The following is a 24,191-nucleotide window of genomic DNA, read 5'->3' as shown; positions in this document are numbered from 1 at the left end:
CATTTCAAAATGTACTTTTGACATCCATTTGGTATAAAATGAAATCTTTATAACATGCAAATGCTAAAAGCATCCTAATGGATTCTAATCTAGCTACAGGTGCAAATGTTTCATCAAAATCAATTCCTTCTTCTGGGTCGTACCATTGAGCCACTAATCTAGCTTTATTTCTTATAACCATACCGGATTCATCTATTTTATTTCTAAATACCCATTTAGTATCTATAATGGATTGATGTTCAGGTTTAGGAACCAATGCCCACACATTGTTCTCTCCAATTGATTCAACTCCTCTTGCATTGTCATAATCCAAGATTCATCATTTTCCGCATCCGCAAAAGATTTTGATTCAATTTGAGATATGAATGCAGCATGCTCACAAGTATTTCTAAATGATGATCTAGTGGCCTCCTAAAATTAAGTCTTTAGACCGCTACTCCTTAGGGAGTGTTTGAGAATGCCTTCCTTTTGCTCCGCATTTGTTTCTTCACGTTGCTCCTCTTGATTTTCAAGTGGTGCATCCTTTTGGCTATTCTTTGATGAATCTTCTTGTAGCTTTTTATTTGCATCATCATCAACAACAACTTTCTCCGTAGAGGAATGGTTAGATTCATCAAATGTAACATGCATAGATTCTTCCACAACCAAAGCTCGTTTATTGTACACTCTATAAACTTTGCTTGTATTTGAATAGCCAAGAAAAATATCAACATCAGATTTTGGATCAAATTTGTCAAGATTATCTTTTGTGTTTAAAATAAAACATTTGCATCCAAAAACTTTGAAAAAATCAATGTTGGGTTTTCTATCTTTCCAAAGCTCATTGGGAGTCTTATTAAGATAAGGTCTAATCAACACACGATTTAAAATATAACAAGTAGTGTTAACAGCTTCAGCCCAAAAGTACTTTGGCAAAATATTTTCATTCAACATGATCCTAGCCATTTCTTGGATAGACCTATTCTTTCTGTCAACAACTCCATTTTGTTGTGGAGTCCTAGGTGATGAAAATTGATGCTCAATCCCAAAATCATTACAAAAATTCTCAAATGCATGATTTTCAAGTTCTCCACCATGATCACTTCTAATACAAGAAATGCATTAAAGGCATCATCCTTATTAGTTAAGAACAATACGCATGTGTATCTAGAATAATCATCCACAATTACAAATGCATAATATTTTTCACTTAAACTAACATATCTAGAAGGTCCAAACAAGTTCATGTGAAGTAATTGAAGTAGTTTTGAAGTAGAGACATGATTCTTGTTTTTTTAAAAAGTTTTGATCTTTTTTACAAATTGGCAAGCTTCACAAATTCTATCATTTTGAAAACTAGTTTTTTGGTAGACGTTTAACCAAATCATTTTTTGAGATTTTTTAAATCAAATCCATGCTAGCATGACCTAGTCTTCTATGCCATAACTAACCATCATCATGCAATGCGGAAAATCACTTATCGATAGTAGATGCACAATCTATATCAATGGTATAAACATTACTACATCTATTTCTAACAAATAAAATTTTACCATCACATGCATTTTCAATAACACATCTCGTTTTATCAAAAATAACTTTATAACCCTTGTTACACAATTGACTAATACTAATCAAGTTGTGTTTCAAATTTTCAACTAAACATACATTCTCAATTAAAGTTGAGGATACTTTACCGATATTACCCATTCCGAGAATCTTTCCCTTTGAATTGTCTCCAAATGAAACATCTCCACCGTTTTCGATTTTGGTAAAACTTAAAAACCATATATAGTTTCTGGTCATATGTCTTGAGCAACCATTGTCCAATTACCATTTATTCTTCCTCTTCTTCAAATCCTGTAAAGAAAATCTTAAGTCTTAGGTACCCAAACTTTTTTGGGTCTTTGAGTGCTAGCGTTGGTTCTTTTTGGAACCCAAACACATTTTACTTCATAATATGCATTTCTTTTAACTAAACGTTTATACTTCATGTGACCATCTTGATTACAAAGGTGACATATAACTTGATTATTAATAGAGGTACCTCCTTTGTCAAACACACATTTTTGTGAGTTAAGCAAGTTATCCAACATCTTTTGCCCATTTGTAAATTTTAAGACAACATCACTAAGTTCTATGTTCTTTTTCTTGAGCATTTCATTTTCTTTCATCAATTCATCAACATGTGATTTTTCATGCTCATACAAAATACTTTGTTTACCTTTAAATGATGCAATTTTATCATGCAACATTAGATTATCTAACTCTAGTCCTTTAATCTTTTCATGTAATGAGTCATTACATTTTTTTTGTAAAACGTCCTTTTCATTTGAAAGTTCTACCATGTTCTTTTTAAGGAATGCATTCATTTTACTAATTTTCATCCACTCATCATGCAATTCTTTAAAAGCATCATGTAATTCATCATATGTAAGAAGATCACTTACTTCATCGAGGTCATCAAATGGATCTTCCTCAATTGCCATGAGAGCTATATTTGTCATTTCTTGTTGCTTTTCATCATCACATGTTTCCTCATCGCTGTCATTCTATGTGGTCACCATTGCTTTCTTCTTGAGCTTGTTGAGAAGATGACACTCTGATCGTATGTGTCCGGGCTTCTTGCACGTGTAAGTAATTGGCTCCTTCGTCTTTTTTTTTTTATTCTTGTAGTTTCTGAACCTTCTCCGTTCACTAGTTTTCTTGTAGAATTTTCTGAATCTCCTAGCTAGTATAGTCATCTCCTCATCATCCAGCTCACTTTCCTCATCACTCTCATGTTTTGAGGCTTTGAGAGCAATGCTTTTCTTCTTCTCCTCATTGCCTTTGTATGCTGTCAAGTCTTCCTCATATGAAATAAGAGAACCAATCAAATCATCAATAGGTAAGGTATTTAAATCTTTGGCTTCCTCAATGGCAACCCTCGTAGGTCTCTATTCCTTTGGAAGTGACCTAATAATTTTCTTAATTTTCTCACTATTTGAAAACGTTTTTCCTAAAAAGCTCCTAGAATGTTCACTATGTTTGTAAATCTAGTATATATAGAACACACACTTTCATTTTATTCCATTTTGAACAATTCATATTGTCAAGTGTATGTACTAATTTTAGATTCTTTAACTTGATTTGTCCCTTCATAGACAACCTCAAGTTTGTCCTATATTTATTGAGTACTCTCACAACTAGACACTCTATGAAACTCTTTCTTATCAAGAGGACAAAATAAAGCATTCATTGCCTTAGAGTTTAAAGATATCTTTTTCTTTTCTAACTCACTCCATTGACTTAAAGGTTTTGGAATATCATAAAGGTTTTGGAATATCATCTCCTACTTCATTTTTAGCCATTGGCATGAATGGGCCGTCACAAAAAACTTCCCAAATTTCATAATCAAAAGCTTGCACATAAATTCTCATCCTAGTTTTCCAATATGGATAGTCATTACCATAAAAAAATGGTGGCCTAGTTGTGGATTGTATTTCCCTAAAGATAGAGTCATTTTGAGTTGCTATGGATATTTAAATCTAGACGGTTAAGTCTAAACAAGAGCACCAAGCTCTGATACCAAATGAAATTCTAACTAGGCAACCCAAGAACGGGGTGAATTGGGTTTCTAAAAATTTAAGCTACTAAGATCCTTAATACAATTTAAATAAAATAATCAAATTAGAAATAAATAAATTAATGTGCAATAAAAAATAAAGAGATAGGGGAAGAGAGAGCAAACACGAGACTTTTACGTGATTCAGCCAACTGTGCTTACGTCCACGCCTCCAAGCTCACCGGGCTTAATGGATTTTACTAAGATAGCCTCCAAGGCTTCAACAACTCTTACAATTGACTTCCAAGCTATCAATAGACCTTTACAACAAGAGATTATCCCCAATCTCTTTACTCAAGTGTATCCCAACAATTACAACCTCTCAACTTGATTTTACAAAAAGGATTAAAAATAAATTTCTCTTACACAATGTGTTTGATCACAAATGAAAGCTCAATGTGTGAATGAATGAGATGAATACAAGAATTTAAAGCTTAATGAAAGTTGTATGCTCAATAGTTTGCTCAATGATAATAGTTGGAATCATTATAGCTTGTGTTTAAATGAGCATTTTTATAGTTTGAGCTAAAAACTAGTTGTTACAGACAATTTGCTCGAAGTTGGATTGCCGTTAACTCGAAGTCGGATTGCCGTTTTGACTTGAGTAAGTTACTGTTGGATAGAATTTCAAATTGTCGGCTCTCCTTTATAATCCAGTGACCTGCAAAGAAGATGTCAGCTTACCGTTTTCAAGAAGTCGATTTATCGTTAGTGTCCAGAGGCTAATCTTCAATTCTGTTCGATGTTGGTGTTGGGTATAAATACTAATGCTATTAGTGTCAATGTGCAAGTGTATACAACAAGTAATATAATGGTAAGTATTCAAGATCGTTTCCACAGGGATTGATGTTATCAGACTTGCTACAACAATTTTAACAGTGCAGATTTTGTTCTAAATTAAAATAAAACAACTAATGAAACTAATATACTAATTAAAATAAAAACACAATAAATAAAATGCAACAAAGTAAATTATCTCGTCAAACTCAAGGATAAAACCAATGGGAATATGGAGTAGTTGAGTGAATAAACTTTCTTAATGGTTTTGACTATTTTCTAATGGTTGGCTCGGTTACTGCAGTATCTACTACAACACTGGGCAGAATCCTTATGCTTCCTCAGCCGTCGCATGTTGGATATCTTATATCTATATGCAACCTAACATTGATCAGTTGTTATGTCAACATAAGATATAACATTACACGCTTAGGTTCCATTTACCCTACAAGGTGAATCTTTATGTCTAGTTCATCACTAATCTTAAATCAAGCATGACCTTTTTGGGACTCAAGTAAAACTAAATCCAAGAAATCCAATTTAATATCAAGTATTGCTTTGATAGGTTCCACTAAGATAGACCATTTTGTGGCTCTTCCTTAGCTAATATCATTAAATGGGTGATCAGCCAAAATAATGAATAAAAATAAATTCTATTAAAACAAAATGCTACAACAAACATACAACAACTCATATTTTCAGTCAATAAACCATCAAGATTGTTTATCACTCAACTACAAATAAATTTAGTTCATGATTTGCAAAAGAAAAATAAAGAACAAGGTTTCGACCATGAAACACATCCCCATGAATAAATAGCAAACAAGAAAACAAGAGAAGAATAAGAAAGACTGAGCTCACAATTGATCTCTGTAATTTCTCCTCTTGTGTAGCCCTTAATCTCTCTCTTGAATCTTCTTTTTCTTTTGTTTCTTTGTGGTTTTTCTCCTTGGGTGACAGCCCCTCTTATTCCTTATGATGTGTGTTTCTTTTATAGCTAAAAATTACGGTACACGGAAGCCTAGGGTATGCATAAGTCAGATTAGGAAACTGCAGATCACAATTCTGCAAGTATCCCACGCGGAATTTTCTCTGTCGTTGTTCCAGGATTGCTACAGCAACGGCTACAGCAACTGCATTGTTCCAGATTTGTTTCAATTCTTTTGTAGCTAAAATCTTTTCCATCTTTTGCAAGCCTATTGCATAAACATTCCTTCCTTGAAATTTGGGCTTCTGGACACCTACAATTATGCATATGATTTAACACACAAATTATTCTAAATCAAACAAAATTTATTACAAATAAACTAAGATGAATGTTTATGCAAAATATAATAAAAATGCAATGAAAACACATTATTTACTCTCTAAGTATTATTGATTTAAGTATAAAAGTGTCATGATAACTCTTATTTCATAGAGTTATCAGTCGGTTAGCTGTTATTAAGCTATATCACCGTTAGTGTCCAGAGGCTAATCTTCAATTCTGTTTGATGTCGGCTAGCCGTTATCAAGATGTCGGCTAGCCATTTGCTACAGTGACCACTACGGTGAACTGTTTTCCAAAATTATAATTTTGTCCCAAAACTTTATAAAAATTTTAAGCAATTATTTGTTAATTTCAAAGTTTTCAAAACTATTCAATTAGATCATGAACTTGAAAAATAACTAATTTCATCAAATCATTTTCCATTTGAGTATAAAACCTTTACTTTATCAAAATAGTGATTTATTTAAAAAAGTATGAAAAATAATTTGAGCTTTTAAAAATTAATCATTTTTTTTGGTTTGTTATCATCAAAATCATCATTATAAATATATTCATGTTAACAGTGATGACCAAAGCGTCGTCATGGGGTACGAGATATCTTCAGCATCTTTTTCTATGAAAAAAATTGAGATGGGATGGAGAGGTACCTCATGGTCATTGAAATGGATTCCTTGGCCAATGATAACAATTGGCAATGGCAATCTATTATAATTTTTATGGCTTTTGGACTGGCTGGCTGAAGTAGGTTCGCGTGCAACCATTCAAACATAAACTTCTTTCTTGGATCCTTAGGGTGCCTCACATTTAGGGTTGGAATGAGGTACATGGTTGCCCTTATCTTACTACATAGACTTCCAGGCTTGCCTCATATTTGTGACGAACACCTTGAAGTGCCCACCGAGAATTAGAGATTTGATTTCCTTACACAAACTGAAGCACTCAGCCGTGCTATGTCCGAAATCCTCATGAAACTCACAATACTTCAGGCTACGCTTCATGTTAAGGTACATGCGCATGAGCCTGGGTGGGTGAAGTAGGCCGCTATCTCAAATCTAGTAGAAGATCTGTTCTAGATAGTAGTTCAAAGCATGACGAGATTTATACTAAGGTTTTTCTAAAGGTTCTGTCAGTCTGATTGAGATGATCTGACGAGTGGTGGTAGGTGGGGCATCTTATCTTAGGGTACTTTAGGCTTCTTAGGTTTTTTCCTGTTTTTCATATCCTCTGCTTTGTCTTCTTGCCATTTTAGGTGTCACTTCTCATCCATCTCGATTTGCTGCAAGGCTCAAGAAGGGCTTCCCCATATGAGAGAGAGCGACACTTTTGAAAGGAATGCCACAACATTCTTAACTGCATGTTTTTTTCAAAGTGTTTTAGTGTGTGTTGATGACCATACATGCTCGTCCACAATACTTCTTGGTGGAAGCGGGCTACATAATCAGCAAAAGCTCATATTCCCCCTACTTAAAGAAGGCAAGCCTGATTGCTGCTTGATCATGGGAGGCAGCATAACCAAATTCATGAATGAACTCCGTAAGGAGCTGGTCTAGGGAGAATAACCTACCTTTAAAGATTTAACTAAGATTTAGTGAGTCCGGTAAGTGTGTAAGGAAACATCTGACACATAGCCTTGTCGTCGACACCCTTGATAAGCATTTAATCATGATACAGTTCGATGTGTTCTTTCGAATCTGAGGTACCCAAATACTGGGGTGCCTGAGCATGGCGAAAGTATCTGGGAGAGTTGTTGTCCGAATCTCCATAGTAAATAGCGAGTTGTACCCTACTGGCGTTAGAGTATTTGTGACATTTTACTTTTGAGAAAGTAGCTTTACTTGAGAATCCAGGTGTTTTATTTTTTTTTTAAGAACTTACGGGGTATCCTAGGTGCACCTTGAGATACCACTCCCATTTAAGAAGCTCGCAAGTAGCTAGAGGCTGTATAAGGCTCCTCCCTAGGGGATGTGGGTTGTGACTTAAGTCGGGTACCTGGGGGATCATACCTTATTTCGTCGCCTTCAATTCGGGCACTTCAAAGTGTGGGACAATTCGCTTTTTTGCCCATGTTAATAGAATGTCTCGAGTAGTGGGAGGATCTACTGGTTCATGTATTTGAGAGCCTACGGCCCGAAGAATGGCATGAGCAAGTTCTTTAAAGCGTCATTAAGAAACGAGCTCCTCATTAGAGCAAACACCGGTAAATTATTTGACGGACTTGCCCTTATTGGACTGAGTTGTTCTTCTTGCTGGATTGTTGACCTCCACACTACTGCATCTCTCACTCGTGCAAAATATGTCATCACGGCATAAGAGGGCACGTCAGGTGCCACAATTTATAAGTACACATCGCGATCAGTCTAGTAACCACTGTGGAGGCTTTTTATATACTCCCCACATAGACAGCGCTAATTGTTTTAAGTGGATTTTGAGTTCTTATTAGTGTTAAAAATTATATGTTTATTAAGGGATAAAAATGTTATTTTGTGCTATTAATGTAATTTATATTTGTAATTGTGTAACATATTGTGAATTTCTAATTATTTTTTAAAATATTTGATTTTGTGTATTTTTGTATGTTTATTAGGTAAAAATAATAATTTTATGCAATTTGAGGCTCCGAACAAATGTATGGATGTCAAATTTGGATTTTGGAAGTCTGAGAAATTATGTCATTGTTGAGAACGATCCAAGACTTTTGTTGTAATTTTTTATATTTTTACCACGATAAATGTGGTAATTGTAAAATTATAAGTTTTTATCATGTTAGGTATGGTAATTGTTAGTGGAATGTGTTCGATATGCTTGAGTGGATAAGTTAGGTTTATGTTTTATTAGTGAGATTATTAGTGGGACAAATGTAAGGTTAAAATGTAATTAGATTTTTTTATTTATGTGGTGTGGATTTACCATGTATTAGTATAAATAGAGAGGGGGATGAACACACCTCTAGACGCCTTCTCTTCTCTTCTTTTCCCCCAAATTCTTCTTCTCATCTCTCTTTGTAAGTTATTTTCAATCAATAAAATTAGTTTTATTTCAATTTTCAAATTCCATTTTTAATTATGTGTTTTTTAATTTTAGCAATTTCCTTTATTAAAAAAATGTTTAGCTAAATATTAATAGTTACGGGAAGGTGAAACTCTTAGGAAATAAATATGATTTGTTCAAATTCTATTTTTAATTTTATAAATTAAATTATTTTCTATTTAATTTTATACATATTTTATATTATAAAATTTTGATTTATTGTAGACAAACAAGGGAGTTTGGCACAATAAATTCTTGTTATCTCAATATAAGGTATAGTAAAATGGTATTTTGACTTATTGTAGACAAATTAAATTTTGGCACAATGAATACTTAATCCATTATAAAATTAAAGGGAAAATAATAATAATTTATATAATTAATCTTTTGGGCAATAAATCTAAAAAAATGGCAAAAAGAATTTATTAAGTTTTATTTACTACTAAGAGTGAATCCACATAGTTAAATTAAGTTGTTTATATTTAAGTTTTATTTTCAAATTTTAGATAAAATAAAATAAATTAATTAAATCTTTTTTCTGTGGATCGACCTCGGACTCACCGAGATATATTATAATTAGGCACTCTTATATTTGAGAGTAAATCAAATACTTTTAAGTCGTGTCAAGTTCTAAGAGATATGAATAAAAACCTCACCAAAATAATGAGTTTATATTTTTTTGGGATCAGGGTACCTCACTTAACCATGGTGTAGGGAATATTTTAGATTTTAAAAGATATGAAAAAGAGTAGAAGAGGGCTGATAATGGTGTGAGGTGATTTGTTAAATATTTAAAGTTTGAAATTTTATTAGCAATCATGGATAAGATCATGTGCATGATGGCTAGCAAGTGGCAATCCATAAGGAGTGCAGCGACTGCTCAGTCGCGTGTCCTCATATGGACACGAGTCCACTACTTAAATTTCTTATAAATTTCAAAAATAACTTTTGTCTCAATCCCCAAAATAAATATATTCGATGATATTTACCCATTGCTGTCATCTTAATTACACTTAAAATGCCCCATGCTTCTTTACTTTATTTAGCTTTTTCATGAGTAGAATAGATTATTCAGCCAACTAGATGAATATTTTAATTTGATATTATCATCTGGCGTCAGTAAATAAGGAGTAAATTAAGGGTTTATTTGTTAAATATCTAAAATTTGAAATTCTATTAATATTATATTTTTAAAAAAAATTAATTAATTATTTTTGTAACTTATGTCTAATTTTAAAAAATATCTTTATTAAATATACTTATTTCTTAAACTATAAAATCTAATTTTTTTGTTTTGATTTACAACGGCTAATTATGTTCAAGATATTTTTTATTTAAAAAATAAAATCTCACTTACATTCAGACATTAAAAAATTAAATAGTTCATTCCAACATTTTTATTTAAAGACTTTTGAAAAATTCATATTCATTCAAATTTTAAATAAAAAAATAAACGCAAGCAAAAATTCAGGTGCCATTTACGTGTAATTTAAGTTGACAATGGAGGGTAACTAAATATAATCAAATACTTTCTTGTTGAATGGAGTAAAACTTACTTTTAGGTTTTGTAAAAACTCAAGCAATGGACCTTTGAGGACATGCGAGTGAGTCAGTCGGTTACTTGACTTCGCGGTCGCACACTACTATTCGTTAGATTTGTTTGCTGAATTGTTGGATTTGTTAGATTTGTTTGCTGAATTGTTGGATTTGTTTGCCAAAATCCTAACGGATAGAAATTAGTTGGGAAAAAAAAAAACAGTGGTGAGAAACTTCATAAAAGGATTAATTTCCGGCATACCTGAGGACCTTGCACTTACAATTGTGAGGGCATCGGTTTGAGCCCCAGTGACGCATGTAGGGGTTTATTTCCTTCCTTAATTATGATATATAATTAAGTAGAGGCAATCTTCTCCATTTCATGCTTAGTAAGTAATCACTCAACACTCATTTGGTTACACACACACATGTACAAATACACATACACATGCACACTAACTTCAAAAGTTTGGATATTTGACCAATGAATAATTGTATTGCCTTACATAATTTTTTTAATGTATAAAGACAACATTACTTTTAATGATATTGTGTTTCCCAAATGACATGTAAAATAAATAGTGTATCCCATTATTTTTTAATAAATATAACCATGTTTTTTATGGTAATTTATAAATCGGTGTCTAAAAAAAACTACTATTGACATGTCTTAAAGAGAATTTTTTGAGAAATTAAAAAAGAAAAAAATATTTCTAGAATATTTTATTTTTAAAAAAAATTTGAATTTGTAATCTCATATTTTAAGGATCACATAATTTATCCAAAATGTTAAAAACTGTAAAAGAAATATAAAAAAAAAGCCTATTTCAAGGAAATAACTTAATTACTCCAACAAAAATTAAAATTTTAGTTTTTTTATTTGATTTAAAGATTGATTTTAAAAAAATCATCCTAAATATTTTTTTCTAGTGATTGTTCTGGCAATCTTAAAAGTCAATTCAAAGGGTATAATAAATGTACAACCGTCTTTCCAACTAAAATCGCTAGATTTAAGGAGTTGCCTAAGTTACAGTTCATGTAACTTACAGCCAACTCCTCTTACTTGTTTTTCAATGCTTTTCTCTCTCCTCAGGACACATGGCTGCCAACTATTGCTAGATATAAGGAGTTGCCTAAAATGGCACGATCCTAGATTTAATTGCGGAGTGAGTGGAATTTGGGGTGCAGTGACCATTGAGTACTGACAATAGTGATGGCGTCATTTCATTGTCTGTAACCATCAAGATAATGTAAAGCCCAAAACGAACATGTTTAACTATTTCAAGTCAATCATATACAGATTCAGAATCTGACGCACTTTATTTTAGGGAATATAAGTGTAAAATTTTGTTTAATTTCTATTTTTTTAAGTCAGTGTTCGTTTAATTTTTATATTTTTAAAAATAATTTAAAGTATCTCTACTATTAAATTATTGATACTTTTACTATTTTTTTTTGTTTCTTTTAACTTATTTTTACAATATTACTCTATTACAATAATGTTTCTTTTTTTAGATATTATTAAAAAGAGAAAAATTAAATTACTAGTTTAACACCAAAAAATAAAATAAAAAATACATTAATTTTTGTAGAACACTCTGCTGAGGAGATAAAATATTAATTTTCTAAAAAAATTAATAATTTAATTTTTTACAATTTTAATTTTTTTAGACATACATGAGCTTCAACAAAAATTAATATATATCTTTTTTGTTTTATTTTATTTTTGAGTTTAATTTGATAGTTTAATTTTTTATTAATAAACAAAAAAAAACATTACTGTAAAGTATAATATTATAAAACCAAGCTAAAAAATTAATAATAATGGCACGAGGGTCAATATTTAAATATAAAAACATTTTGAGCTATTTTTAAAAATATAGAGATTAAATAAGTACTAATCTCATAATATAGGGACTAAACAAGTTTTTCCCTTAAATATAATAATTGAGTCAAACGTGGCTGCCGAGAATTATTTTAAGATTATATGGGGTCCATACCTAGTCCGGCGGTGGAGCGTTATATATGGGTATTTTTTCAGAGACTTCCCATCTAAAAAACCAGAGCAAATTTAGAGTCGGACCTTGGGGGAAGAAACAGAACAAAGTCATCAATCATGCTTCAACTGCAGCGTCTAAACTTCTCTCCAAAATTTAATCCTTTGCAAAAGCCTGGTGAGTCTCTTTGTGACCCCAAATGCCATTACTGGTCTTCTTCTTTAGTAAATTTTTTGAACATTAATCATCTTCAGGTTGCCTTAAAACAGTTGCATCGCCATTGACGCAAAGACACACCATCGCAAATACAAGTCCGAGCAACAAGTCCCCATCAATCAAATGCTCCTCCCAAAGATCATTTCATTTACCAAATCAAAACAAAATTGCACTCAATAATGAGGGTATAATTAGCAATAGAGATCATCAGAAACCATTGAACAAACAGCTTGTTCCTTTGGCGTTGCAAGATGGTAATGCATTACAATCCGAGGATGATAACACAGCAGCTGCAGCTCCAAGCTTTTTCGAAGTTGTCAAGAAGAAGCTCATTGCAATCAACCATCTAGTTCGTTCATACACTTGGGTTAACATTGTGAGTTGCTTCTTATACAGAACAAATAATGATATGAAGTTTTTTTTCATTTTCTTTTTTCTTTTAATCCTTTCTAGATTCACAGAAATGAGATCCGAGTTTTGTTTTTGCAGGTTTTTGGGATTGTATCAGTTTCTTTACTTCCAGTACAAAGTCTTGCTGATTTGACTCCAAGATTTTTCATTGAAATATTGAAGGTAGATATTATTTCTTAAGCGCTGAGAGAGAATTAATAAAAGTTACAACTGCGTATTGGGAAATGATAGTTTGAATAACATTGATTCGTCTTGATATATATTTCAGGTCATAGTCCCCACATTACTGATGAACACTTTTCTGACGGCCTTAAACCAGATATGTGATGTTCAAATAGACAAGGTATGTACACATATATATATAAGAATGATGCTCAGGTCCTGACGTCTGGATTTTCTAAATTTAAACTAAATCTAGAGTTGCATATATTGTTTGATTCTAGTTTAAATTCGAATTTTATAAAATCCGAACAATCCTATCTGACCATGACTCCATATATGTATATGCTGAGATATTATATATATGCTCCTTTGACGCTTCATATTCTTTGTCTATTTTCTTGTTTGTTTGTTTTTGCTAATAAATAAACTTAATGTTGTTAAAGATTAACAAGCCGTATCTCCCGCTTGCTTCCGGCGACTTATCAATGGGAACTGTAATTGCGATTTGTCTAGGAAGCGCAATCTTGGTAAGCAAGTACCCGCAAAAATTTTTACAATCCTCTAATAAATAGACTTAAGTCTATTTAATTTGTAACATTTTTAATTCATTAATTGATCCCAATTTTTCAGAGTTACACTTTGGCAATTATGTCGGGATCCCCACCACTTCTCTTGAACCAAATCTTGTTTTTCCTATGTGGATGCGCTTATTCACTGCCAGTAAGTGCCCCAGTTGCATGCTGCTGTAACGCAATTTAATAAACATTATATTGCCCCAAGGGTTTGGTAGAGAAATTTTCAAGCGGTCTTTTTACTATTTACTTGATTTCGAATATTAGAGTAAAAAATTAATTTAAATTTTATCGATCTGCTACCTTTAATTAAAGAAAAATAATTTACAAAACATAATATTAACCCAATCTAAATTAATAGTTTAATTGATTATTCTTAATCCTGATTGCAGCTTCCCTTTCTTAGATGGAAGTCACATACATTTATGGCTCCACTCTGTCTCGTGATTATGATGGGATTGACAGGATTACCTTTTTACATGCACACGCAGGTATATATACAATCGATTCATCTTGCAAATGATTATCAATTAGATTCCATGTCATAATTTTGTTTCTCTCTTTCGATTTTTGTAATTTTTGTGAAGTAGTTTAATTTTGATTCATATATACAGCAATATGTGCTTGGTAGACCTTTCGTAATTACAAGACCGTTAATTTTAATGGGGGCTATAATGTCCATCTTCGCATTCGTAAACGGACTTCTGAAGGTAATAATTTTAACTTAATATTCCAATTTTATAAGTTTATCAATCCTGATAAATAGAAAATAAATGATTACTAATTTACCTTTTTATGTGATTATGTTAATAGGATTTGCCAGACGTGGAAGGCGATAAAAAATTTGGCATGAATACGCTGTGTGTCCTTTTAGGAAAAGAAAAAGTTGGTATATCATAATTATTATATAATATTTAATTAATTCCCATTACTTCAAAGAGAATTAAATAAATAAATCATAGTAAAGTAATGATTGGCTGACAAATTTCTTTTTTCTTTTCTCTGAAAAGGTGTTTCCACTTTGCGTCAATACGATGTTAGTGGGCTACGGATGTGCTCTTATAGCTGGGGCTTCCTCGTCTTTCATGATAAACAAGTTTGTCACCGTAAGAAATTTAGCCCTGTATATTTTTCATGAATGTGTTGATGATCTTGGTCACTTAAAAATTATTATTAATGATTTTTTGTTTAATTTCTTGCAGATAATTGGCCACAGCATACTTGCTTTGATTTTGTGGATTCAATCTAAAAAAGTTGATCTCGACAATTTTGAATCAACATTTGGTTTTTACATGTTAATTTGGAAGGCAAGTGATTGATTACTCTCTTTTACTTGTGATTACTGAGTTAAATCAACTAATCAATTTCCATTACTTAATTACTTCTTTAATTAGTGATTTAACTTCTGACACAAATATGTTGTTTATTTGCAGTTAACTTATGTTGAATACATCCTTATCCATTTTCTACGATAAGAACCAAAGAAATTAAGAAGGTTGCATTGTTTTTGGAATCTTCGTTTCCTGCTTACAATAATTGTTTGCGTTAAGATGTTGTATTTTCAACTAGCCATCAGTTTAATGAGTTAATTAAGTTTTTTTTTTTAATTTATTTGCAATAAAGTGAGCTGTAATGAAAAGTACCCAATTTTTAAAATTGTAATATATGCCGTAATATCGCACCTTCAGATAATATTTTATCTCATAGCTTTAATTATTAATTTTTAAGTAATCTCGACAGAACGAGTGAAGATTTACTAATGAAAACAAAAAGATTTATTTCTATTTATATGTTATCTTATTTATTATTTTTATCTTACCGTTGATACCAAAATTTGGTTCATTGATGTGATTAGGCTGTGAAAGCTCCTTGGGATAGTGCTTTATGACTCCTAAGTTCAGGTGCTTTGATTTGCGAAATAAGAAAATTGTAAGGGGGTCGAGGTTGAAGAAGAGAAAGAGCTTCTAGTCTGCTTTCTATGCTTGAAAACTTCTTACCTTGTAGGTTCACCTTATTATAAATCAAAAAGTTGCGTCTTTGTTAATTAAATTGAATTATTTAATAGAAACACATCTTTTATAATTCTCCTTCGGATTATTTAGAAAAATCATTCTTATAGAGTCATTTGAATTAGAACGTCATCTGATCTCGCTATAAAGTATTATTAAAATCTTATTGAACCATTTGTATTAGAATGAGATCTAATCACGCTGTTGTTAGAGCGCAATCTAACTCTGTTGGCTTGGACTAATAATGCTTATCTACCATCTCAATCCGCTTCGGCTACCCCACCATGTCCAATTGGTATCAGAGAAGATTAATGTGAAGATTAATGTGAGTCGCACAGCTTTTCTGGCCATCATATCTATTCACCACAAATTAATCATCCAAATCCTCCATCACCATTTATAAAGAAAAGAAAAGTGTAGAAAATCCAAAATTGGACACCCTAGCCACCACCACCGTGGCCATAAAAAAAAACAATAATAATCTTGTGAGTTTTGCTTTCTCTGATTTCTGATCTACGTTCTATTGATTTGGTTGTGTTTCCATTAGAGATCCACTAATCTTTGTTAGATTGGAATGATAATTTGGCTTAATAAATGGTAAAAGAAAGTAAGCAAAAATACTCTAATTCAATAAACTATTCATGACGCTACCACTGGAATTGGAGTACCATGGAAGGTCTTTCCTCTTTCCATAAAAAATTTAGAAAATAGATAGATTTCTTTTTATATTATTAATGAGAGTAGATTCCAGAACTATGATCAGTAGACTTTTGAGTTGCACAATGTATGTATCAGGATTCTCAATTGACCTAGATTATAATGCAAATGTAGAGTGTGCCAAATCATTTTTCGGAAAAAATATATATTTTTTTTTGTTTGAACCACGAGGTGGTCCTGAGTGGGCCCCAACTGTGGGAGGTACCTTTAAGCCCGTATCACAATCTAGACTAATCCCCGCTCGCACCGAGTCAGCCCGTAAGGGGTAAAGTATTGGCCAAAGTGGTGACTCCATACGAGAACGGAGCTTGAACCCCTGACACCTCTTAAGGAGTGAGAGTGCCGAACCACTCACACCAACCAACTTTAGTTTTAGAAAAATTATTTATAATGCCTTTACATTTTCACTTCTATATATAAACGGCTGTAATTAGTTTACATAGTCAACTGTCTTGCAAGTGCGTATTAATTGCGTAGCTTTCCTCAATCTCTTCCGGATTCTATCACTAATGAACAAAACAAAATTTTCAGAGTTAGCAGGGGAAGAAAAAGAGCAAAATATTGACCATGCTTCAAATGCAGAGTTTAAACTTCTCTCCAAACTTCAATTCTTTGCAACAGCCTCGTAAGTTCTTGTTTCCCAAAATGCATTGAGTCTTCTTCATTTCCATGCTTGAATTTCTTTTAATATTTTACTGACCATTATATTAATCTACAGGCTGCTTTAAAACAATTGTATCTCCACTGACAAAAAGACACGGCGCCATCGTAAACAAATGTCCAAGTCCTCAATCAAATGGTTCTCTAAAAGATCATTTCAATAGGGTAAGCCTATGCTAACTTATTCTTTGTTTTGGGGAAAATTTGGGTGCTAACGTGGCCAGTAACTCAATGACACAGGGCGAGAAAAGTAAAAAAAGAGAAGCCACTTTGTTTGACTAGATTAGCTCACAAGAAACTAAGAGATAAGCTCCTAAAGGAAAGGATAGTTTTAGCAAAATACTCAACATCAAACGGTATTATTGAAAGCTAGATTTTGATGATTAAGGCCAACACAAGAACAGTGCACGGAATCATGAGAGAGACATAAATATCTTATTTTGGCTAAAGATGAGGAGCCAAAAAAAATAAAGATTCTACAATCAATGAGGAAAGGCCACATCAGCTGTCCTTTTGATATCACCAATAAAGCAAAATGATCACAGGGCTAAGAGACAACCATGTGCCCAGATATGGAGGCAAAAAAATGGCTGGAGGTTTCTTTACTCCCAAGCTCATTGATATCACCATCAAGAGATCACTAAGCAAAAATGCTAAAATAACCTTATTTATGGAGGACAAACTAATGAAAATTCGCTAGCTGTCCAAAAGTACCAAAATACCCTCAGGAACACGCCTATATAAGCTCCATATTTCAATTTTAAAAGGAATCTCTAGCTCTCTCTCTCTAGCTATATCTCTCTCTTTTTGCTCCATCTAACCCTAGCCCCCCCCCTTTTTTTGTAAATTTGATTTCTTGAGAGGTTGCTTCATCTTCTTCTCTCTCCATTTTTACACTCCATTGAAAATCTTGACCACCTTATCTCTCAAATAAGCTTCTCAACTATTCTTCTCTTAGAAAACTCTCTAATTTCCATAATACTCACATCTCCTTCAAGTTATTATTCACTAAAAACAATCTTAATAAAGTTTTATTGACGCCATGAAGCAGATCATGTAATAATTCAGATACATTGTGGATTGGAGATGAATACTTCAATGGATGTAGGCCAAAAAGCTGAACTACATAAAATGTTGTGCATTCTTTATTGTTTATGCTTATTTTATTCTTATTGTGATAGTTTTGATACCCAAGTTGCATTTGATATATAAACTTACTTAATTATACCATGAGTCTACTGAGATTCGCAGATTAGCTCTCTAGAGCTATCCTTGCATTCACCATAGCTTTTCCCTGAGCTCTCCAAAGCTTCTTATATAACTTTCTAAATTAACTCTCACAAGCTCTATTGAGCTCTCCATGTTATTCTAAATTTTAAACACTCAATTCACCTCCCAAATCACCTCTTAGATAATTGCAACTCACCTCCCAAATCACATCAGCTATTTCTCTTCTCCCAAATGTGAGAAAAACATACCTAAACCAAGCTTAGCCCATTCTCCCCCTAAAATATAAATTTTATTTGTTTTAATCGAATTAACTAGATCCAGTGAGAACAACCACTTAATGATTCGAATCGGATCTTAACGTCAAAATACTTTTTAATATTTTTGCTGACCATCAATCCTCAGCTGCTTTAAAACAATTGCATCGCCATGGACAAAAAGACACGACGCCATCGTAAACATAAGTCCAAGCAACAAGGCCTCAATCAAATGCTCCTCTCAAAGATCATTTCATCTAACAAATAAAAAAAATACACACAGTGAAGGTATTATTAGCAGTACAAATCGTCATAAACTATTGAACAAACAGCTCGTTTCTTCGGCGATACAAGATGGCTATGCATTACAATCTTAGGATGATAATAGAGCAGCTATAGCTCCAAGCTTTTTTGGAAGTTTTCAAGAAGAAGCTCATTCCAAACAACCATTTAGTCCGTTCATACACTTGGGTTAGCATTGTCAGTTGCTTCTTACACAGAAAAGTAATTATATGAGGTTTTTATTCCTTTTTTTCTCCCTAAATTCACAGAAATGAGATTCAAATTTTGATACCTCGTGGTTAAGAAAAAAAAAAATTATTTTGAGATTGTATGGGGGTCCATACCTAGCCGTTGGTGAAGCGTTATATAAGGGTATTCTTTTTTTCTTTTTTCTTTTTTTAAAGATTTTCCATCCAAAAACCAGAGCAAATTTACAGAGTCGGGCCTTGGGGGAAGAAACACAGCGAAGTCATCAATCATGTTTCAAATACAGTGTTTAAACTTCTCTCCAAAATTTAATGCTTTGCAAAAGCCTGGTGAGTCACTTTGTAACCCCAAAAGCCGTCACTGGTCTTCTTTTTTAATAAATTTTATGAACATTAATTAACTTCAGGTTGCTTTAAAACAATTGCATCGCCAATGACACAAAGACACGGCGCCGTCGCAAACACAAGTCCGAGCAACAAGTCCCCATCAATCAAATGCTACTCCCAAAGATCATTTCATTTACCAAATCAAAACAAAATTGCACTCAATAATGAGGGTATAATTAGCAATAGAAATGATCAGAAACCGTTGAACAATCAGCTTGTTCCTTTGGCGTTGGAAGATGGTTGTGCATTACAATCTGAGGATGATAACACAGCAGCTGCAGCTCCGAGCGTTTTGGAAGTTTTCAAGAAGAAGCTCGTTGCAATCAACCATCTAGTTCGTTCATACACGTGGGTTAGCATTGGGAGTTGCTTCTTATACAGAACAACTAATGATATGAAGTTTTTTCATTTTCTTTTTCTTTTAATCCTTTCTAGATTCACAGAAATGAGATCCGAGTTTTGTTTTTACAGGTTTTTACGAGTGTATCAGTTTCTTTACTTCCAGTACAAAGTCTTGCTGATTTGACTCCAAGATTTTATTGAAGGTAAATATTGTTTATTAAGTACTGAGAGAGAATTAATAAAAGTTACAACTACGTATTGGGAAATGATTGTTTGAATAACATTGATTCGTCTTGACATATATTTCAGGTCATAGTCCCCACATTACTGATGAACACTTTTCTGACGGCTTTAAACCAGATTTGTGATGTTGAAATAGACAAGGTATGTATATACATATATATATGAATGATGCACAGGTCCTGACGTCTGGATTTCTAAATTTAAACTAAAACTAGAGTTGCATATATTGTTTGATTCTAGTTTAAATTCGAATTTTATAAAATCCGAACAATCCTATCTGACCATGACTCCATATATGTATATGTTGAGATATTATATACATGCTCCTTTGACGCTTCATATTCATTATCTATTTCTTTGTTTGTTTTTGCTAATAAATAAACATAATGTTGTTAAAGATTAACAAGCCGTATCTCCCGCTTGCTTCCGGGGACTTGTCAAGGGGAACTGCAATGGCAATTTGTATAGGAAGTGCAATCTTGGTAAGCAGCTGACAGCAAAACTTTTGCAATAATCTAATAAATCAATTTAAGTCTTTTTAATTTGTGATCATTTTTAAATTCATTTACTGATCCCAATTTTTCAGAGTTTTACTTTGGCAATTATGGCTGGATCTCCACCACTTCTCTGGATCCAAATCTTGGGTTTTCTAAGCGGATGCGCTTACTCCCTGCCAGTAAGTGCCCCAGTTGCATGCTTCTGTAACGTAATTTAATAAACATTATATTGCCCCAAGGGTTTGGCAGAGAAATTTTCAAGCGGTCTTTTTTACTATTCACTTGATTTCGAATATTAGAGAAATAAGGATTAAAAAATTAATTTAAATTTAATAGATCTGCTACCTTTAATTGAAGAAAAAATAATTTACAAAACATAATATTAACCCAATCTAAATTGATAGTTTAATTGATTATTCTTAATCATGATTGCAGCTCCCCTTTCTTAGATGGAAGTCACACACATTTATGGCTCCACTCTGTCTCGTGATTATGATGGGATTGACAGCATTACCTTTTTGCATGCACATGCAGGTATACGTACAATTGATTCATCTTGCAAATAATTATCAATTAGATCCCATATCATAATTTTATCTTTCTCTTTTCGTTTTTGTAATTTTTGTGAAGTAGTTTCTCCATCTTCGCATTTGTAAACCGACTTCTGAAGGTAGTAATTTTAACTTTATATTCCAATTTTATAAGTGCATCAATTCTAATTAATAGAAAATAAATGATTACTATTTTACCTTTTTGTGTGATTATGTTAATAGGATTTGCCAGACGTGGAAGGCGATAAAAAATTTGGCATGAATACGCTGTGTGTCGTTTTAGGAAAAGAAAAAGTAAGTAGATCATAATTATCATATAATATTTAATTTATTCCCATCAGTTCAAAGAGAATTAAATAAATAAATCTTAGTCAAGTAATAATTGGCTTACAAATTATATTTTTCTTTTTCTGAAAAGGTCCTTCCACTTTGCGTCAATATGATGTTAGTTGGCTACGGATGTGCTCTAGTAGCTGGGGCTTCCTCATCTTTCATGATAAACAAGCTTGTCACCGTAAGAAATTTAGCCCTGTATATTTTTCATGAATGTGTTGATGACCTTGGTCACTTAAAAATTATTATTAATGATTTTTCGTTTAATTTCTTGCAGATAATTGGCCACAGCATACTTGCTTTGATTTTGTGGATTCAATCTAAAAAGGTTGATCTTGACAATTTTGAATCAACATTTGCTTTTTGCATGTTAACTTGGAAGGCAAGTGATCGATTACTGTCCTTCACTTGACACTTGTGATTACTGAGTTAAATCAATTAATCAATTTCCATAACTTAATTACTTCTTTAATTAGTGATTTAACTTCTAACATAAATATGTTGTTTATTTGCAGTTAAATTATGTTGAATACATCCTTATCCATTTTCTACGATAAGAACCAAAGAAATTAAGAAGGCTGCATTGTTTTTGGAATCTTCGTTTTCTGCTTACAATAATTGTTGTATTGTGATGTTGTATTTTCAACTAGCGCCCTCAGTTTAATGAGTGAATTAACTATTTATTTATTTGCAATAAAGTGAGCTGTAATGAAAAGTACCCAATTTTTTAAAATTTTAATATATGCATTAAGATGGCACCTTCAGATAATATTTTATTATATAGCTTTAATTATTAATTTTTAAGTAATCTCGACAGAACGAGTGAAGATTTATTAATGAAAAGAAAAAGATTTATTTGTATTTATATGTTATCTTATTTATTTTGTTTATCTTACCGTCGATACAAAATTTTGGTTCATTGATGTGATTAGGCTGTGAAAGCTCCTTGAGATAGTGCTATATAACTCCCAAATTCAGGTGCTTTGATTTGTGATATAAGAAAATTGTAAGGGTGTCGGGGTTGATGACAACTAAAGGAAAAAGAGTTAAAGGAAGAGAAAGAGCTTCTAGTTTGCTTTCTATGCTTGAAAACTACTTGCCTTGTAGGTTTACCCTATTATAAATTAAAAAGTTTTGTCATTGTTAATTAAATTGAATTATTCAATAGAAACCCTTCTTTTATAATTTCCTTAGGGATTATTTAGCAAAATTACTTTTGTAGAGTTACTGGCCACCATATCTATTCACCACAAATTAATCATCCAAATCCTCCATCGCCATTTATAAAGACAAGAAAAAATAGAAAATCCAAAATTGGAAACCATAAAAAAAATAACAATAATAATCTTGAGAGTTTTGTTTTCTCTGATCTCTAATCTTGGTTCTATTGATTTGGTTGGGTTTCCATTAGAGATCCACTGATCTTTGTTAGATTGGAATGATAATTTGGCATAACAAATGGTAAAAGAAAGTAAGCAAAAATACTCTAATTCAATAAACTATTCATAACGCTATCACTGGAATTCGAGTACCATGGAAGATCTTTCCTCTTTCCGTAAAAAAATTAGAAAATGGATAGATTTTGTTAAGTCCAATATTTATAGAGTTGGAATTTTATGGTAACTCTAGTTAAATTGGAAATTTATTTATTGCATATCTTGTAATAGGGATTAATTTATTAATTCCCTAATTTAGTGAGATTCTAATTTATTAGGAATATTTGTTTCCTAATTTAATTAGATGTCTAATTTAGCAAGTCAATTAATGGTGGGATTTTATAGTTGGCGCATGAGATCTATTTAGAGCAAGAAGTTAGTTCAAACTGGAAGTTCATTAAATGCTCTAGATATTTCTTAGGAGACAAGCAAGGCAAGAAAATCATATTTATTTCTATTCAGATTCATGGGAATTATAAGAGGAAAGAAACTCTTATTTGGAAAGAATCCAAGTCTTTTAAGACTTGCTATTTTGGTAAAACTCTAGTGCCTATATAAAGAGAGGTATTTCACAATTGAAGTTTAATGCACAACACAGAGCATAAAGCAGAGAAGCAAAATTCGGCCTCCTCCCTAGAGAATCCGGATTTGGCGCATCATGTTGTGTTGATTTGTTTTCTTATCTTCTGTTCATCTTTGCGGAGAGTCTATGTGGATTTTGGATCACTAGACATTGAAGAATTGAAGAATTGCTATTGAACACTTTGCGAAGTGCCTTGAGGATCGTGGATCAAGAGGGGTAGCAATGATTCAATAGAAACAGATTCAATCTAAGGTTGAGTAAACTGTATGGTGATAAACTGTAAGTGGGAGTCTTAAGTTTGGTAAATCCATAGGTTGTAACATCTCAACTTAGTGAATTGCTTTTTATTTGGGTGTGGCCTCGTGGATGTAGGATTGGTTAATCTGAATCACGTAAAAATCTCCGTGTCATTTATTTTCTGTATTTTATTATGTTTTTGGAAAATTAATATTTTTTTATGCAGATGAACAGTATTCGTGAACAGTAACAGTGAACAGTCGTGGTGAACAGTACTTCCGAAAAAAATTAAGTTGTTAATTTTTGGCTTTTAATTACCTACATCTATTTCTAATAGATCTAAATTCCTAACAATTGGTATCAGAGCGGGACACTAACTATTTATTTAGTGAGATTCTTGGAACCTAGATCTATTTTGTAGGTATGAGTTTGCAAAGAGAGGGAGGCTCTTTGACTCGTCCACCTGTACTAGATGGAACGAATTATGCTTATTGGAAGCAAAGGATCGAAATTTATCTGACAGCTGTTGGTTAATTTCTATAAGCAATTATATCAATGCCAATGTGCAAGTATACACAACAAGTAATAGAGTGATAAGTATTAAAGATCATCTCCACAGAAATTTATGTTACTTAAAATGCTAAAGCAATCACAACAGTGCAAATTAATTAAA

General features: G+C 32.3%; 2 protein-coding genes across 2 annotated transcripts; both read left to right on the top strand.

The window, feature by feature from the left end:
- Window positions 1-12,263: 12,263 nt before the first annotated feature.
- On the top strand, window positions 12,264-15,616 carry LOC102615381 (coumarin 8-geranyltransferase 1b, chloroplastic-like). The gene is made up of 11 exons (XM_052442350.1): window positions 12,264-12,367; window positions 12,445-12,782; window positions 12,896-12,979; window positions 13,086-13,160; window positions 13,423-13,506; window positions 13,610-13,699; window positions 13,944-14,042; window positions 14,166-14,261; window positions 14,365-14,436; window positions 14,562-14,657; window positions 14,754-15,616. The coding sequence occupies exons 1-11, from the start codon at window positions 12,310-12,312 to the stop codon at window positions 14,868-14,870; spliced, it is 1,209 nt and encodes a 402-aa protein (XP_052298310.1). The 5' UTR covers window positions 12,264-12,309; the 3' UTR covers window positions 14,871-15,616.
- A 3,726-nt stretch (window positions 15,617-19,342) lies between these two features.
- Window positions 19,343-21,819, top strand: LOC102618022 (coumarin 8-geranyltransferase 1b, chloroplastic-like). The gene is made up of 10 exons (XM_052441052.1): window positions 19,343-19,648; window positions 19,732-19,800; window positions 19,948-20,022; window positions 20,280-20,363; window positions 20,468-20,557; window positions 20,814-20,912; window positions 21,152-21,223; window positions 21,348-21,443; window positions 21,540-21,644; window positions 21,778-21,819. Exons 1-10 carry the CDS (start codon window positions 19,343-19,345, stop codon window positions 21,817-21,819), a joined length of 1,038 nt encoding a protein of 345 aa, XP_052297012.1.
- The last annotated feature ends 2,372 nt before the right edge of the window (window positions 21,820-24,191 follow it).

Source organism: Citrus sinensis, chromosome 5 (assembly GCF_022201045.2).
Source record: "Citrus sinensis cultivar Valencia sweet orange chromosome 5, DVS_A1.0, whole genome shotgun sequence".
Lineage (NCBI taxonomy): Eukaryota > Viridiplantae > Streptophyta > Magnoliopsida > Sapindales > Rutaceae > Citrus > Citrus sinensis.
Note: the sequence above shows the minus strand (reverse complement) of the source record. Positions and strands in the feature narration are given on the sequence as shown.

Bases quoted from the DNA above. Each gene is read 5' to 3' on its own strand.
- LOC102615381 (XM_052442350.1), top strand. From the start codon at position 12,310: ATGCTTCAACTGCAGCGTCTAAACTTCTCTCCAAAATTTAATCCTTTG. The intron at 12,783-12,895 runs GTGAGTTGCTTC...TTGTTTTTGCAG, and splicing joins CATACACTTGGGTTAACATT to GTTTTTGGGATTGTATCAGT. The intron at 13,700-13,943 runs GTAAGTGCCCCA...TCCTGATTGCAG, and splicing joins GATGCGCTTATTCACTGCCA to CTTCCCTTTCTTAGATGGAA.
- LOC102618022 (XM_052441052.1), top strand. From the start codon at position 19,343: ATGACACAAAGACACGGCGCCGTCGCAAACACAAGTCCGAGCAACAAG. The intron at 20,913-21,151 runs GTATACGTACAA...TTATGTTAATAG, and splicing joins CTTTTTGCATGCACATGCAG to GATTTGCCAGACGTGGAAGG. The intron at 21,645-21,777 runs GCAAGTGATCGA...GTTTATTTGCAG, and splicing joins TTTGCATGTTAACTTGGAAG to TTAAATTATGTTGAATACAT.